This window comes from Rhamphochromis longiceps, linkage group LG23, assembly GCF_057381845.1.
Source record: "Rhamphochromis longiceps isolate RC_006_pf linkage group LG23, R_longiceps_female_GT1.1, whole genome shotgun sequence".
Lineage (NCBI taxonomy): Eukaryota > Metazoa > Chordata > Actinopteri > Cichliformes > Cichlidae > Rhamphochromis > Rhamphochromis longiceps.
The window spans coordinates 2,288,030-2,305,732 of NC_140578.1; the positions used below are offsets into that span (position 1 = coordinate 2,288,030).

The window sequence follows — 17,703 nt, forward strand, 5'->3', positions numbered from 1 at the left end:
GTAATGAGTGTTTCTGGAGACAGGAGGTCTGTGCAAAGTGGAAATTATTATAAATCACCAAATTTAACTAGTTTCCAGCAGGTTTGGTTTGATATTTATTTCTGACAGAATTTTCTGATTTCACATCCTCCGCTGACAGGTACTCGGTTGCCACCTCTGCCACGCTATTTAAATAAATCTTGGAAATCCCCCTGACCAGGAGGGTAATGTTAGATACAGTATTATTCCCATATATTTCCAGCACATAGGCAGTGTGGCTGTATGGAAGATAATCGTAGTTTATTGGACAGACTGTTTAATGCATTGCTAATGCATCTTTTAAACAAATACAGTAAACAACGTGGCTGACAGACTGTTACGTTTACATGTAATCTCTCAATGTCGTTCCATTATGGGGCAAAAACACATGCAGCTCTTTATTGCAGTAGAATGAAAACGAACCCACTTATATTCACTGGATATTCAAAATAAACTCAGTGACATAACCGGATTGTTTAATGTGACATAATGCTCAATAATCTAAAAGCTCTAAACATCCACATCACTGGGTTTCAACTGCAGAGAGTGTGAGGTGATCAACCAGGCAGATGAGGAGGACACCATATATCGCGTAGCTACACCCTCTGTCACTAAAGGGGGAAAGGGGAAGGACTTCATCTTGCTGGCATCTAGACGGAAGCCCTGTGATTCCAGGTGCGTTGATATGACCTTGCTTGCGTCACGTGATAATTTCGCACAAAACTCTGTGTGGGTTAAAATGTCTTGATGCTCAATCATCCAGGTGAGGAAATCCCACTCCCTGCTTCATGTTTGCATTTTCATAAGTTCTCATGACGCTCTCTGCCTTTGTCCATCTCAGAGATCCGTATCTGATCGCTCTACGTTCAGTCACTTTGCCCACTCACCCGCCCACGGAAGAGTACACGAGGGGAGAGGTGCTCTGTGCTGGCTTCACAATCTGGGAAGAGTCCAGTTCTGTTACCAAGGTTAGCCAAATGAGAGGGGCACAAACACAACCTGTAGTTGCTGGGCTGCATTTTTATGCTGTAGCTTTAAACAAGTCACCGCTCCAAAACTAAAGCAAAAAATGGAAAGGGTTAATTATCAGTCACACGCTGTGATTGCTGTGTTTCAGATCACCTACTACAACCAGGCCACACCAGGTGTCCTCCCCTACATTTCCACAGACATTGCGGGCCTCTCCTCAAGCTTTTACAGCGCCTTTTCGGCCTGCAGCCAATTCCTGCTGGCCAACAAGGATAGCTTGGCTGCTCTGCCGCCCTCTGTGCTGTGACACCAGTATTACCACAGTCTACTGAGACAAGAAGAAGAATCAGGAGGAAAGAACAGGATCAGCCCTCTTTGTTCGTCCCATTTCTTGTAAAGGTGCTCACAAAAGCCAGTAAAGTCCAACGTTAACTTTGAAACGCTGGGATTATAAAAGGCATTGGATTTGTAGAAGCTTCTACTTGTTTGCACCAGTAATAATGGTGCAGTAACGGTACACTATATTTTCAATGTTGGATTTGAATCCTCTTAGAGCCTAAACCTTCTGTGCAATATTAATTTATAGATTAATGGATCTGTTTTTGGTACGTAGTTTTAAATATTTAACAGAATCTCATTGTTTATCTTTAGACAGCCATGTTTTTATTGGCACTGCCAGTTGTTACGAAAAAAAGAAAAATTGAAATGTTCAGTTTTCTTTGTGTATTTTGTATCACCTCGAATAAAGTCTGAACTGTTGATTAAACATATTAGCTGCATTCGATTGATGCAGCTAATATGTACATTTCATGTGTAATGATGCTGTATATTTTTTCTAGTCCACAATGTATAGTTTTGCACAAATGTAATTGAACTGATTGTATCATATGTGGACGCTTGATGGTCAAAAATCTTAAATCATGATTGAACTGAAACAATAAACTTAAAATTGTGCTTATTTGAACTATTTTATTGTTGCTCACTTCCCACTGGATTCTTGACCATTCTTAAATGAACAGAAAGAAAATCAGAGGAAACAATAACTCACAGTATTCCACTGTAAGCTTCTAGTGTTGTAACAGCTGCACGAGGCCAGCAAAGTAGAATAAAAAGGCGTCTGTGAACAATCTGATCTGGCAGGAGTCGGTTATGCTGTTTTCCAGGTATTTTGCTTGAGGCACAATCATTCAGTTATGCTCATGCTAAATAAAGGGTTGAACACAAGGATAAAAAAAGACAATCTGCATATAAAAGGGTGTAGTCTGAACTGTAGAATTTCAGCAAATTTGAACTGTAACAGACTCAAACAAGACTGAATTTCAGTAAAACAAATGATGCAAAGATTCCTGGATTATTATCTTATTACAGCTCAAAACTATCTGCTCTGCAGGGCACTGAAACTTGACATTTGATGTCCTTGTTTCAGATTGGGGAGATACCAGCATTGTTGCTGTGTAACAGTAGAAATGCAGCATAGCTCTAACCTGTATCCGGAGCCTTTATGCCTCCATCAGCTCCTCACACATCACTTGGAGCAAGCATGGATCCTCTGGATGAATCTCTTCTCCTACAGACTGGCGTAACAACATGTTGGATCTCATGTCAGCGTTTCTGGATGAAGGATGTGAAGTTTCCTGAGTGCACAGTATTCAACCAAAGCATCTCCTCAGATCACTGAGGAGTTGCTGTTACGATTATACATACAGATATATCCATAGTATATGTTCCTTTTTATTATAATTATTTTTGCTATTAATTAAGCTATAATTTTGTAGAGTAATATGTAGCAGTAATCTTTGTTTATCTTTTAAGAGACCATGATAATCGGTCCTTTAGTTTTCCTTTAGCCTAATGCCAAGGCCTTTTTTGCCAACCAGTCTAAATTTACACTTATGTTATCTTGGAGATACAGGACTCCATTTGTTTAATGTTAAAGCAACTCAGCAGGAATGCAGCTTGTAGGGTCAGTGTTCAGGGCAGCAGGCTATCACTCAGGCCAGAAATAGGTGCTTAGTATCGATCCTGGTACTGTTGTGATTTTGAGTGAGTAGAAACAACTGAAAACAACTTAATGTAAACGGTGTGTTCCTGCGTTGAGTCTGACAGTGAAAGGTAAAAAGAAAGTAAGTAACTCTCCCGCTCCAGCTCTTATAACCAAGTGTAAACAGTTGGGGCGAGAATTAGCATAAACCACTACAACTTCCAAGCTAACAAGACGTATCTGTTCACGCTAGCATTAGCAGTGCCTATACACATACGCGGCACTCGAGTACGACATATTCACAGCATCTAGTAAAGACAGGCGTAATGATGACAACAATGAACTAAAACACACGCTCGTTGAATGGATTTACTGTACTTACTCGAGGGCTCCGACTTCCTCCTCCCATTGGATAGCGCAACGAGCCATGTGACCAAACCCGGAAGTAAGAGACTGTCATTCCGTGGTGGAATATATATGAGAAATACTTCATTCTAGTTTCTATATTTAATTTGTATCAGAAACGAAAGTATGAGCCACGACTGTACAAGGAGGCTTCAAACTGCTACAAGAAAAAAACTCAGAAAGTTTAACTCTCTGCGTGGTGAGATTAAATGTCAATGATCTGACTCAATGTGCCTTGAAGTTTAGTCAAAGTAGCTATGAATGTTTTTTTCCTGTTTACCTGAAGGTCGAGAGGTGCAGCCTGGTGAGTTTTGGGATGTAGTGGTTGTGACTGCTGTGGACGGGAGTCAGAGAAAAGCGTATGAGCTGCAAATCAGCGAGAAAGTTGACAGAAAAGAGCTTCCTGTTGGAGTTCACTACAAAGTCTTCTCAGATCCTCCTGGACCGAAAATAGGTGAGCTAGTACTACCTTATCATCATCATCATCATCATCAGTATCAGTAGTAGTAGTTAGCGAAATGCATCACCTTTTTTACTGCATGGATAGAGCCTTATAAATAGCATGTCACATATACACATCAGTGACTGTACAGATTAAACATTTTACAGTTTTACAACTGTTTACGTTCACTGCCGCCATCTTGGATTGTTAACTCGGTGCAGGGCAGTCTGGAGACAAATATGTGCCAATACTGGGTCACACTTATGGGGCCTCCCAGTGGCACCTGGAAATCAGCAGTAGGTGACAATCATCATCCCATGTACCAGAAATTTTAATTGGTTGCTCAGCGTAGGGCTGGGCGATATATCGAGTTTTTTAAAAATATCGATATATTTTCATACGAGATATAAGATGTGACAATATCGTTTATATCGATATAGTCTATGTTACGTTATAATTGTGTGGATGCTTTAAGCATCCACACTATTGAGTTCCTGTTTCTCTTTATTCTTTATTGTGTGGATGCTTTAAGCATCCACACTATTGAGTTCCTGTTTCTCTTTATTCTTTATTATTATTATTATTATTATTCTAGTTGCTTCCGTACACTTTTTGGCACTTAACTACTTCCACAATTTTCAGCCGATTTTCACCGTTCAAATTTTAAACTATTCTGCTATTTCTGCTAATTTACGCTACGATTTTTGCTATTTTTAACTATTATACTTTTTAAAATATTCCACTTTTTTCCTTTAATTTGTCCCATTGAAATGAATGGGAAACTTCTGCAATTCTGCTAAAATTTGCTTGTTTTTGAAACTTAACTACTTCCTCATATTTTCACCTAGAACAACCATTCAAACTTTAAAATGTTCATAAATTATTGGGCTATTCAGGTATGATTCAGCTTTTTCAAATCTTTTACTGTTTTACTTTTATGCCTCTTAAAGTTTTGAGTTGCAAAATTGTGATTTTTCACAAAATACATGCGTTGTTATGGTTGCTATGCTCTTGGCTTCCAGTGTGTCACTGAAGGTTTTGCAATTTTCACTTCATGTCCGAACAACTTCTTGCTACTTGCTCAATTTTCACTCAACTTCCACAAATTATACATCAAAACGTAGGTATTTTTGCTGGCTTTCAGAAAATGTCACTATCATTGTTGTGGGATTTATAGAATTTTTGCAAATCTCCTCAGACCAACACAAGGTCTCAAAACTCTCCATATAAAGTCAATGGAGAGCTTGTTCAAAATCATCGCTGGATTTCTGTAATGAGAGGCATATTCGAATCGTCATATCTCCTTAACGAAGCGACTTTAAGACATGAGGCTTGTCCCCGAATATCTTCAGACACCCCTGACGCTCACAATTCAAGAATTTCTTTCTCACCTATTACCGTTCTGAAATGAGTTGGACTTGTTTGAGGGTAGGAAATTTGTCCTTCGCTCAGATTTCTTCAGATTTCAAACTGTGGAAATGAACCACTTTTTTCTCTCGTCATAACTTTTTTTTGGATTTCCACAGAGACCTGAAAATTTCCATGACTGTTCACCAAAGCCTGCTGCCTCTTACGGTGAAAGAATGATATCGATACTCCAAATAGATTTCGAGTTACAAAGCGTTGTTTGAGGGCAAGTCAAGGCAGTTTTTGCTTCGCTCTACTCAGTTATGGTGCATTAGAAGTCAAATATCTTTAATAATTCATATTTTAATGATAAATTGTAAACACTGGAAGATTCCCCCATCTCTTCTGAACAAAACGGTGTAAGAATGACCGCTCTAGCCCCTACGGTTAGGAAATTATGGTCATTTGTTTGAGGGGAGTCCTCACTATGAGAAATAGGCTGCAATAATCCTGTGCCTCTCTGTGCTGCGTGTGTAAAAAGAGGCACATGTTTTGGCGGGAAAAAGTACACAGGCTCTCTGATTGGTGGATTCAAATTCAGCAGCTCCCAGGCTGACCTAGAAACTTACTTCTCTCTCCCTGTGCATTTTTTTGCTGATTTTTTCATTTAACAAGTATATTTGAGGGACCCTCAGCATGTTCAGCATTTTTTCAGCTGTCCATTTTGCTTTTCCAATTTTTCTGTTTAACTGATTACTATTGTGCTAAATCATACTATTTCTGCTATTTTATAAGATTTGTGCCTAATATAGTATTTCTGCTAAATTACAGTATTTCTGCTTTTTATACTATTTGTGCTAAAACATAGTATTTCTACTAAATGTAGTATTTATGCTTAATCATACTATTTCTGCTTTTTATGGGATTTGTGCCTAATATAGTATTTCTGCTTTTTATAGGATTTTTGCTCAAACATAATATTTCTACTAAATGTAGTGTTTATGCTTAATCATCCTATTTCTGCTTTTTATAGGATTTGTGCTTAATATAGTATTTCTGCTAAATTATAGTATTTCTGCTTTTTATAGTATTTGTGCTAAAACATAGTATTTCTACTAAATGTAGTATTTATGCTTAATCATAGTATTTCTATATATTTCTGCCAGGTCCCCAGGCAGCCAATCCTCTGTGAGGACTTAGACATTCAAATTTTCAAATCAGGGCCTGCACGGTTTCCCAGCCAATCATATATGTGTCCTGAGGCATTCAAATTTGCATATTGGGGCCTTCATGGCTTCTAAGCCAGCCAATCATATCTGAGGGCTGAGGAATTCAAATCCACAAATCAGGGCCTGCACGGCTTCCCAGGCAGCCAATCATATATGTGGCCTCAGGCATTCAAATTTGCATATTGGGGAATTCGTGGCTTCTAAGTCAACAAGTCATCCATGTCGTATATCTCTAAAAATTCACATTTTAATGATAAATTGTTAACACTGGAAGATTCCCCCATCTCTTCTGAACAAAACGGTTTAAGAATGACCGTTCTAGCCCCTACGGTTAGGAAATTATGGTCATTTGTTTGTGGGGAGTCCTCACTATGAGAAATAGGCTGCAATAATCCTGTGCCTCTCTGTGCTGCGTGTGTAAAAAGATGCACCTGTTTTGGCGGGAAAACGTAAACAGCCACTCTGATTGGTGGATTTAAATTCGGCAGCTCTCTCCCTCTGTGTCTGTCTGTGTCTGTGTGTGTGTGTGTGTGTGTGTGTGTGTGTGTGTGTGTGTGTGTGTGTGTGTGTTTAGTGGGAGAGAGAGGACCCTGCCCTTATTTGGCAGCATGTCATTGTAGGATTTAAATTGAATATAGTTAGACTGGTTGACTGAATTGGATCTTGTGTGTGTGTCTCTCTGTGCATGTGTGTTTCCTCATGTGTACATATTTGTAATTGTGTGGCTGTCATAAATTTTTTTTCAGATTTTTGTCATTTAACAAGTATATTTGAGGGACCCTCAGCATGTTCAGCATTTTTTCAGCTGTCCATTTTGCTTTTCCAATTTTTCTGTTTAACTTATTACTATTGTGCTAAATCATACTATTTCTGCTATTTTATAAGATTTGTGCTTAATATACTATTTCTGCTTTTATAGGATTTGTGCTTAATATAGTATTTCTGCTAAATGTAGTATTTATGCTTAATCATACTATTTCTGCTTTTCATAGTGTTTGTGCTTAATATAGTATTTCTGCTAAATTTAGTATTTCTGATTAATTATAGTTTTTCTACTAAATCATAGTACAGTATTTCTGCTTTTTATGGGATTTGTGCTAAAACAAAGTATTTCTACTAAATGTAGTATTTGTGCTTAATCATACCATTTCTGCTTTTTATAGGATTTGTGCTTAATATAGTATTTCTGCTAAATTATAGTATTTCTGCCAAATTATAATATTTGTGCTAAAACATAGTCTCAATTTAAAATTACAATATTCATAGTTCATCACAGTGTCTCTGGTAAATCACAATATTTCTGCTCTGTTGTACTATTTTTCTAAATCATAGTGTTTCTGTAATGTTTAAGTATTTTTGGCTAAATATATTCTTTCTGTTATCTTATACTATTTCTCCTAAATTCTTGTATTTTTGAGAAGTTATCATGTTTCTGGTAAGTTACAATATTTCTGCTAAATTCTGCTATGCTATTGTATTTCTGCCAAGTATTATGTTTCCTCTAAGATATTGCAGTTCTGCTAAGTTATTCCATTTTAGCAAACTTCTTTTGCTTCTGCAAAGTTTTTACAATTTCTGCAACTTTTCAGCTTTTTCAGCTACTTTTTGCATACAGCTTCAGCTTTAAGCATCCACACTGCATTTTCGCAGGAAATGCAAATTTTTCTAGTTATTATTATTATTATTCTAGTTGCTTCCGTACACTTTTTGGCACTTAACTACTTCCACAATTTTCAGCCGATTTTCACCGTTCAAATTTTAAACTATTCTGCTATTTCTGCTAATTTACGCTACGATTTTTGCTATTTTTAACTATTATACTTTTTAAAATATTAAGCTTTTTTCCTTTAATTTGTCCCATTGAAATGAATGGGAAACTTCTGCAATTCTGCTAAAATTTGCTTGTTTTTGAAACTTAACTACTTCCTCATATTTTCACCTAGAACAACCATTCAAACTTTAAAATGTTCACAAATTATTGGGCTATTCAGGTATGATTCAGCTTTTTCAAATGTTTTACTGTTTTACTTTTATGCCTCTTAAAGTTTTGAGTTGCAAAATTGTGATTTTTCACAAAATACATGCGTTGTTATGGTTGCTATGCTCTTGGCTTCCAGTGTGCCACTGAAGGTTTTGCAATTTTCACTTCATGTCCGAACAACTTCTTGCTACTTGCTCAATTTTCACTCAACTTCCACAAATTATACATCAAAACGTAGGTATTTTTGCTGGCTTTCAGAAAATGTCACTATCATTGTTGTGGGATTTATAGAATTTTTGCAAATCTCCTCAGACCAACACAAGGTCTCAAAACTCTCCATATAAAGTCAATGGAGAGCTTGTTCAAAATCATCGCTGGATTTTTGTAATGAGAGGCATATTCGAATCGTCATATCTCCTTAACGAAGCGACTTTAAGACATGAGGCTTGTCCCCGAATATCTTCAGACACCCCTGACGCTCACAATTCAAGAATTTCTTTCTCACCTATTACCGTTCTGAAATGAGTTGGACTTGTTTGAGGGTAGGAAATTCGTCCTTCGCTCAGATTTCTTCAGATTTAAAACTCTGGAAATGAACCACTTTTTTCTCTCGTCATAATTTTTTTTTGGATTTCCACAGAGACCTGAAAATTTCCATGACTGTTCACCAAAGCCTGCTGTCTCTTACGGTGAAAGAATGATATCGATACTCCAAATAGATTTCGAGTTACAAAGCGTTGTTTGAGGGCAAGTCAAGGCAGTTTTTGCTTCGCTCTACTCAGTTATGGTGCATTAGAAGTCAAATATCTTTAATAATTCATATTTTAATGATAAATTGTAAACACTGGAAGATTCCCCCATCTCTTCTGAACAAAACGGTGTAAGAATGACCGCTCTAGCCCCTACGGTTTGGGAATTATGGTCATTTGTTTGAGGGGAGTCCTCACTATGAGAAATAGGCTGCAATAATCCTGTGCCTCTCTGTGCTGCGTGTGTAAAAAGAGACACATGTTTTGGCGGGAAAAAGTACACAGGCTCTCTGATTGGTGGATTCAAATTCAGCAGCTCCCAGGCTGACCTAGAAACTTACTTCTCTCTCCCTGTGCATTTTTTTTGCTGATTTTTTCATTTAACAAGTATATTTGAGGGACCCTCAGCATGTTCAGCATTTTTTCAGCTGTCCATTTTGCTTTTCCAATTTTTCTGTTTAACTGATTACTATTGTGCTAAATCATACTATTTCTGCTATTTTATAAGATTTGTGCCTAATATAGTATTTCTGCTAAATTACAGTATTTCTGCTTTTTATACTATTTGTGCTAAAACATAGTATTTCTACTAAATGTAGTATTTATGCTTAATCATACTATTTCTGCTTTTTATGGGATTTGTGCCTAATATAGTATTTCTGCTTTTTATAGGATTTTTGCTCAAACATAATATTTCTACTAAATGTAGTGTTTATGCTTAATCATCCTATTTCTGCTTTTTATAGGATTTGTGCTTAATATAGTATTTCTGCTAAATTATAGTATTTCTGCTTTTTATAGTATTTGTGCTAAAACATAGTATTTCTACTAAATGTAGTATTTATGCTTAATCATAGTATTTCTATATATTTCTGCCAGGTCCCCAGGCAGCCAATCCTCTGTGAGGACTTAGACATTCAAATTTTCAAATCAGGGCCTGCACGGTTTCCCAGCCAATCATATATGTGTCCTGAGGCATTCAAATTTGCATATTGGGGCCTTCATGGCTTCTAAGCCAGCCAATCATATCTGAGGGCTGAGGAATTCAAATCCACAAATCAGGGCCTGCACAGCTTCCCAGCCAGCCAATCATGTATGTGGGCTCCAGGTATTCAAATTTGCATATTGGGGAATTCGTGGCTTCTAAGTCAACAAGTCATCCATGTCATATATCTCTAAAAATTCATATTTTAATGATAAATTGTCAACACTTGAAGATTCCCCCATCTCTTCTGAACAAAACGGTGTAAGAATGACCGCTCTAGCCCCTATGGTTAGGAAATTATGGTCATTTGTTTGAGGGGAATCCTCACTATGTGAAATAAACTGAAAGAAGCAGGTCTATGTCTCTGTGCTGCGTGTGTAAAAAGATGCACCTGTTTTGGCGGGAAAACGTAAACAGCCTCTCTGATTGGTGGATTCAAATTCAGCAGCTCCCAGGCTGACCTAGAAACTTAGTCCTCTCTCCCTGTGTGTGTGTGTGTGTGTGTGTGTGTGTGTGTGTGTGTGTGTGTGTGTGTGTGTGTGTGTGTGTGTGTGTTTAGTGGGAGAGAGAGGACCCTGCCCTTATTTGGCAGCATGTCATTGTAGGATTTAAATTGAACATAGTTAGACTGGTTGACTGGATTAGAGCCTGTGTTTGTGTGTCCCTCTGTGCATTTGTGTTTCAATAAGTTATTACTATTCTGCTAAATCATAGTATTTCTGGTACTTTTCGGTACTTGTGCTAAATACAGTATTTCTGCTAAATCATACTATTTCTGCTTTTCATAGGATTTATGCCTAATATAGTATTTCTGCTAAATTATAGTATTTCTGCTTTTTATAGGATTTGTGCCTAACATAGTATTTCTGCTAAATTATAGTATTTCTGCTTTTTATACTATTTGTTCTAAATTATAGTATTTCTGCTTTTTATAGGATTTGTGCTTAATATAGTATTTCTGCTAAATTATAGTTTTTCTTCTTTTTATAGTATTTGTGCTAAAACATAGTATTTCTACTAAATGTAGTATTTATGCTTAATAATAGTATTTCTATATACTTCTGCCAGGTCCCCAGGCAGCCAATCCTCTGTGAGGACTGAGACATTCAAATTTTCAAATCAGGGCCTGCACAGTTTCCCAGCCAATCAAATAAGTGTCCTGAGGCATTCAAATTTGCATATTGGGGCCTTCGTGGCTTCTAAGCCAGCCAATCATATCTGAGGGCTGAGGAATTCAAATCCACAAATCAGGGCCTGCACGGCTTCCCAGCCAGCCAATCACATATGTGGTCTCAGGCATTCAAATTTGCATATTGGGGAATTCGTGGCTTCTAAGTCAACAAGTCATCCATGTCATATATCTCTAAAAATTCATATTTTAATATTAAATTGTCAACACTTGAAGATTCCCCCATCTCTTCTGAACAAAACGGTGTAAGAATGACCATTCTAGCCCCTACGGTTAGGAAATTACGGTCATTTGTTTGAGGGGAGTCGTCACTATGAGAAATAGACTGCAAAAATCCTGTGTCTCTCTGTGCTGCTGCGTGTGTAAACAGATGCACCTGTTTTGGTAGGGAAAAGTGCACAGCCTCTCTGATTGGTGGATTCAAATTCACCAGCTCCCAGGCTGACCTAGAAACTTACTTCTCTCTCCCTGTGTGTGTGTGTGTGTGTGTGTGTGTGTGTGTGTGTGTGTGTGTGTGTTTGTGTGTGTGTGTGACAGAGAGAGAGAGAGAGAGAGAGAAAGCCTTTTAATGGGATGATCCCATTGTAAGATTCAAATTCAATATATTTAGACTGGTTGACTGAATTGGATCTTGTGTGTGTGTCTCTCTGTGCATGTGTGTTTCCTCATGTGTACATATTTGTAATTGTGTGGCTGTCATAAATTTTTTTGCTGATTTTTGTCATTTAACAAGTATATTTGAGGGAACCTCAGCATGTTCAGCATTTTTTCAGCTGTCCATTTTGCTTTTCCAATTTTTCTGTTTAACTTATTACTATTGTGCTAAATCACACTATTTCTGCTATTTTATAAGATTTGTGCTTAATATACTATTTCTGCTTTTATAGGATTTGTGCTTAATATAGTATTTCTGCTTTTTATAAGATTTGTGCTTAATATAGTATTTCTGCTAAATGTAGTATTTATGTTTAATCATACTATTTCTGCTTTTCATAGGATTTGTGCTTAATATAGTATTTCTGCTAAATTTAGTATTTCTGATTAATTATAGTCTTTCTACTAAATCATAGTACAGTATTTCTGCTTTTTATGGGATTTGTGCTAAAACAAAGTATTTCTACTAAATGTAGTATTTATGCTTAATCATACCATTTCTGCTTTTTATAGGATTTGTGCTTAATATAGTATTTCTGCTAAATTATAGTATTTCTGCCAAATTATAATATTTGTGCTAAAACATAGTCTTAATTTAAAATTACAATATTCATAGTTCATCACAGTGTCTCTGGTAAATCACAATATTTCTGCTCTGTTGTACTATTTTTCTAAATCATAGTGTTTCTGTAATGTTTAAGTATTTTTGGCTAAATATATTCTTTCTGTTATCTTATACTATTTCTCCTAAATTCTTGTATTTTTGAGAAGTTATCATGTTTCTGGTAAGTTACAATATTTCTGCTAAATTCTGCTATGCTATTGTATTTCTGCCAAGTATTATGTTTCCTCTAAGATATTGCAGTTCTGCTAAGTTATTCCATTTTAGCAAACTTCTTTTGCTTCTGCAAAGTTTTTACAATTTCTGCAACTTTTCAGCTTTTTCAGCTACTTTTTGCATACAGCTTCAGCTTTAAGCATCCACACTGCATTTTCGCAGGAAATGCAAATTTTTCTAGTTATACTTGTGGAGCCGCAGGTATACCTCTCTTTCGTCCACTTTTGTCTCTACGCAACGTTACTCGGCCTCACCTCTCCTTCACTGAACACAACTCCCCCTCCCCCTTAGCTTCACCTGCAGGCAATGACAAGATGAAAGCGGAATATCTCCGTTAGCGAGTTACCGTGCGTGGGGCTGGACGGCGTCAACGTGTTAGCGAGCTAACCGCGCTAGCGAGCTAACCGCGCTAACGACATGCAGCCAGGAGGGGCTGCACGGCCTAAAATCCTTTCATTTTCTCAAAAATCGACAGTGCGCCTTATGTATGAATTCTGGTTGTGCTTACTGACCGCGAACCGATTTTATGTGGTACACAGCGCTCAGCAATCTGTCAAAAAATGTTTTAATATGACTTTGCTAAGCTACGGAGCTGCACCACTTGATGGATTGTCGGAGGATTACGGCTACCGAGGAGGAGCCTCGCGGAGTGATACGTACTGTGTGTGTATAAGGACCTGTTCAGAGACGTGGTGCAGCTGTGAAATCTGTCTCTTTGTTATTATGCTCAGCGTCTATTAGTTTACATTTTAACTGCACAATTGTGAGCTTTTTGTTATGCACAAAAACAACATTGTTTTCTTTTATTTATGGACCATGATTATTTAATAAATGCTGATAATTTATTTTTGAGTAATTTCTTCATGTACATCTACGCTGTATGTAAATAAAAGTGCCCGTGTGACATCTGGGACACAGTGTGACTAGGAACTCTCTTTTTGTTCTTAACTTATGGCTTTAAAAAAAAAATCGAGATATATATCTTATATCGCCATCCAGCTAAAAAATATCGAGATATGAATTTTGGGTCATATCGCCCAGCCCTAGCTCAGCGCATGATGTTAGCGTGACATATAGTTAGTGGGTATTCTACATCAGCGGTCCCCAACCATTTTTGTGCCACGGACCAGTTTATGTCCTACAATATTTTCACGGACCAGCCTTTAAGGTGCTGATAAATGCAACAAAATAAAACCAGTGCAAAAAAAAAGATTTATTCATAACACACAAAATAATGATAAAAACCCTGAAAACCATAAATTTCGCACCCGAGCCTCAACTCTCGCGGCCCGGTGCCAAACGACTCACGGACCGGTACCAGTCCATGGACCAGGGATTGGGGACCGCTGATCTACATCACGACCTAGTGGGCATAAGCGTTCAGAAGCTAAATGACACAACACCTAGTTAGCATCCACATGACCATGTGACACTGCTCAGTCACGGCAGACCAGAGCTTTAACTCAGCTTGAACGCAGCATGGCTCAGGATGCTTGGACGTGCGCTAGGGTACAAGGGCCCTCTTATTACTGCTTGCAGCTTTAGTTATTATTATTATTGTTGTTATTATTACTCCTTGTCTTTTCAAGGGAATGGGGGCTCCACTCTGCACGCACTGCAGCAACTAAATGACATTTATGGAAAGTCTCTGGGCAGACTGAGAGTAATCCTGATTCATGCAGGTATTTCTTATTTTTCATTCTTAAATGTGAAAAATGATCTCCTCCTCCTCCTTCTTCTTCTTTGTCTTCTTTTGGCTTCTCACTTTACATTTTCAGTATGGTTCTACTTGTTTACTCCAGTATGAGCTGCAGTAACTGTCAGCATATTTCACTTCTACACAAAATCCAAAACACAGAATGGCAATATTACCAAGTCACCTAATAAAATATCTGTTATGCATTTCCACCCATATTTATGATTATATGAGTTTGAAGTTAGGGCCTTCAAATGAAAGTGTTTGGTCTGATTGTTCCACTGTAAATTACAGTAATGCTCACGTATTTTATAAAATGCAACATACTTTATTTAATTAATTCTCAATCTCACCTTTAAATCGCCTCCTTCTTCCAGGGGGGTTCAGTCAGCGTTTGCCCAGTGCCAGCGCTCTGGGAAAGATCTTCATGGCTGTGCCTTTGGGTGACCCCATCTTTCAGATGCTGGAGCTCAAACTAGCCATGTATGTGGATTTCCCATCACAAATGAAGCCTGGTGTTTTAGTGACCTGTGCAGATGACATAGAGCTCTACAGTATAGCAGAGGAGGAGAGTGTTAAGTTTGATAAACCTGGCTTTACAGCTTTAGCCCACCCCTCCCTGCTCTCAGTAGGAACCACCCACGGCGTTTTTGTGTTGGATCCACAAGAAAAATCTTCGTACTCAGAAATGGAGAATGCTTCCTGCCTGCACTTCCTGCACAAGCCAAGCATTGATAAGATGCGAGGAAGTGGAGCTGTGTGTAAGCAGCAGAGTGGATTGTTTACTGATTCTGAGTTTATCTACACAGACAGTACCTATTATGTGGACTTTGATACTGCAAAGTCTCTTCTTAATGTGCTGACAGAGTTGGGGCCATTGAGCTGTGAGATAGATGCATACGGGGACTTTCTTCAAGCACTGGGCTCTAAGGCCACAATAGAATACACCAACAACACTGCTAATGTCACCAAAGAGGAGAGCAGTCTGGTGGAAATCCGCCAGAAGATCTTCCACCTTCTGAAAGGGACTCCTCTGAATGTCATTCTTCTCAACAACTCCAAGTTTTATCACATTGGAACCACCTCAGAATACCTCTTTCACCTCACTGAGCACACAGCTCTGAGGGACGAGCTGGGTCTCCTGTCGTCTGCCTTCAGTGTGCCCGTGAATGAAAACCCTGAGGGCTCCTCTGGCTGCTGCATTATGTACAGTGTCCTCAATGCGAGTTGCTCTGTGGGTGCTGGATCAGTGGTGGAGTACTCCAGACTGGGAGCAGGAGTGTCTGTGGGTAAAGGCTCCATCATCAGCAGCTGCTGGGTCAGTCCAGGCCTGTCAGTGCCCGATGAAGCCTTCATGCACTCCCTTTGTGTGAACCACCACGACCAAACCAGCTTTGTTACTGTCTTCTTTGGGATTAATGACAATCTCAAGTACACTGTGGGCACTCCTGCATATATGGAAGAGCTAAAGTTTTTTGGGTTCACCCTGGAAAAGTGTCTGTCCATGTGGGGGATGGAGAAGGAAGTCCTGAGGTTCTCTGGTGATGCATCCAACTGTAATTTGTGGAACGCGTGTTTGTTTCCAGTTTGCTCTGACCAGCAAAGCTCTTTCTTAACATCTCTCAACATGCTGCAGGCCATCCAGAGTGCTTCTACAAGCCCCCTACCCAAAGACACAAAGCTAATGTCGATGCAGGAGTGTTTACAATCTAAGAACCTGGAGGAGATGTTGGAGCTCAGGAAGGGACTATATAAGGACATCATAAAGGGGAGATTGAGCAGCTAAAATGACGATGTTTATGCATATTTAGTTCATATGTAAAGTTTAATTATGTCTGTATGAGTTTGGGTGATGATTCAATGGTTAATTGTTTTGTTTTTGTTGTTTGTTTAAACAATCTGCAATACAAGCTTTTTATAAACATGGGGAGGGGTCCATCCAATTTAATTTGGTAAAACTTTACTTTTTTTTCCTTCCCCCCTCTGGACAATACCAATATCACCTGAACTTTTACCCCTTGCGAGCCTACCAGGAACGATCCTTGAAGCTCTTTTCTGAACTGAACAATTTCTGTCATATTTCAGGCCTATAGAACAAAATAACTGTGTTTGCATCAGAAGTTCATGAAGGTCATCTCTACCCATGCATCTACCCTTGGGAAAAAGACAGAATGTCTTCTAATGGTCATCAAACCACATCTTTATTGATATATAACCAGGTGTCAAAACTGTTCATTAGAGGTACAGGGAGGGTTGTCTTTATGAGGAAAAGGGTTAGAAGGACACGATCAGGACAGTAAAACCAAAGGCGAACTTCAGCCTTCTGTAAAACTTGATTAAAATGAGACAAATGTGAAATAAAGGACAAAAACAAACCTGAAAGAGTGCTGTTGCTTTTCTCTCAGTTCAAAGGTGTCTGATTATTCTCTTTTGACCTCTGGCATCAAAGAGGCATTTTCACCCAGAGAACTGCAGCTTACTGTTTCTCATTCAGACCATTCTCTGTTAATCACAGAGATGGTTGTGTGGGAAAATCCCAGCTAATCAGCTGTTTCTGAAATACTCAGACCTGCTTGACTGGCACCAACAACCATGCCACCTTCCAGTACTTAAATCACCTTTCTTCCCCATTTTGATGCTCAGTTTGAACTTCAGCAGGTTGTCTTCACCATGGCTAGGTCCACACGTACACGGGTATTTTTGAAAACGGAGATTTTCCGTTTTCGTTTTAAAAAATAATCCTGTCCACACGTAAACGCAGAAATGAAGGAAAATGCTGCTATGAACATGCCAAAGCAGCAGGTGGCGCTATATTCCTAACCGTGTAGAAATGTTGGCCAATCAGAAGTCTAGAAGCCTCTGCGGGAAATAGTAAACAAAGATGGCGCATAGAAGCAGAACTGAATCCTATGTGTGGAGGGGCAGTAACTGTGTGTATATGTAAGCATTTAAACACTGCAGAGAGTAACAGTAATGGTATTTTGTGTAAGTCCGCCATTGTAGAAATTCATTTCACCGAAACAATAACCTGACGCACAGTGTGACGTCAAAAAAATGCGCACACCTTTGACGCTGGTTTTCTCCGTTTTTCTGGTCCACAGTAAACGCAAAAACGGAGTTTTCAAAAATATCCACCCTGGCAGGAGTTTTTAAAAATCTCCCTTTTCAGTCACCGAAAACGCCGTTTAGGTGTGGACGAAAAGTGCAAAATCTGCGTTTT

The 17,703-nt window shown here is 38.5% G+C and overlaps 2 protein-coding genes and 1 long non-coding RNA gene across 5 annotated transcripts in view; 2 read left to right on the top strand and 1 right to left on the bottom strand.

Annotated features, from left to right (window-relative positions):
* The window catches only part of acot11b (acyl-CoA thioesterase 11b), a 9,224-nt gene extending 7,279 nt beyond the window's left edge, over positions 1-1,945 (top strand). Inside the window, exons 15-17 of the mRNA XM_085398965.1 lie at positions 562-693; positions 860-986; positions 1,136-1,945. Of these exons, the coding sequence (XP_085255091.1) occupies positions 562-693; positions 860-986; positions 1,136-1,294 (418 nt within the window). The 3' untranslated portion in view covers positions 1,295-1,945. The remainder of the gene's footprint in view (positions 1-561; positions 694-859; positions 987-1,135) is intronic.
* LOC146640942 (uncharacterized) overlaps positions 1-3,411 on the bottom strand; it is a 4,083-nt gene extending 672 nt beyond the window's left edge. Inside the window, exons 1-2 of one of the 2 annotated variants that reach the window (XR_014909663.1) lie at positions 3,351-3,411; positions 2,472-2,621 (exon numbers count right to left, since the gene is read on the bottom strand). This is a non-coding gene — a long non-coding RNA (uncharacterized LOC146640942). The remainder of the gene's footprint in view (positions 1-2,471; positions 2,622-3,350) is intronic. The other variant, XR_014909662.1, reaches the window with a different exon arrangement.
* fpgt (fucose-1-phosphate guanylyltransferase) lies at positions 3,332-16,850 on the top strand. 2 transcript variants are annotated; one of them, XM_085398964.1, is made up of 4 exons: positions 3,332-3,413; positions 3,660-3,827; positions 14,377-14,469; positions 14,861-16,850. In XM_085398964.1, exons 1-4 carry the CDS (start codon positions 3,332-3,334, stop codon positions 16,267-16,269), a joined length of 1,752 nt encoding a protein of 583 aa, XP_085255090.1. In that variant the 3' UTR covers positions 16,270-16,850. The 2 variants fall into 2 exon arrangements, with proteins under 2 accessions (XP_085255090.1, XP_085255089.1); XM_085398963.1 differs by having other exon boundaries at positions 3,376-3,572.
* The last annotated feature ends 853 nt before the right edge of the window (positions 16,851-17,703 follow it).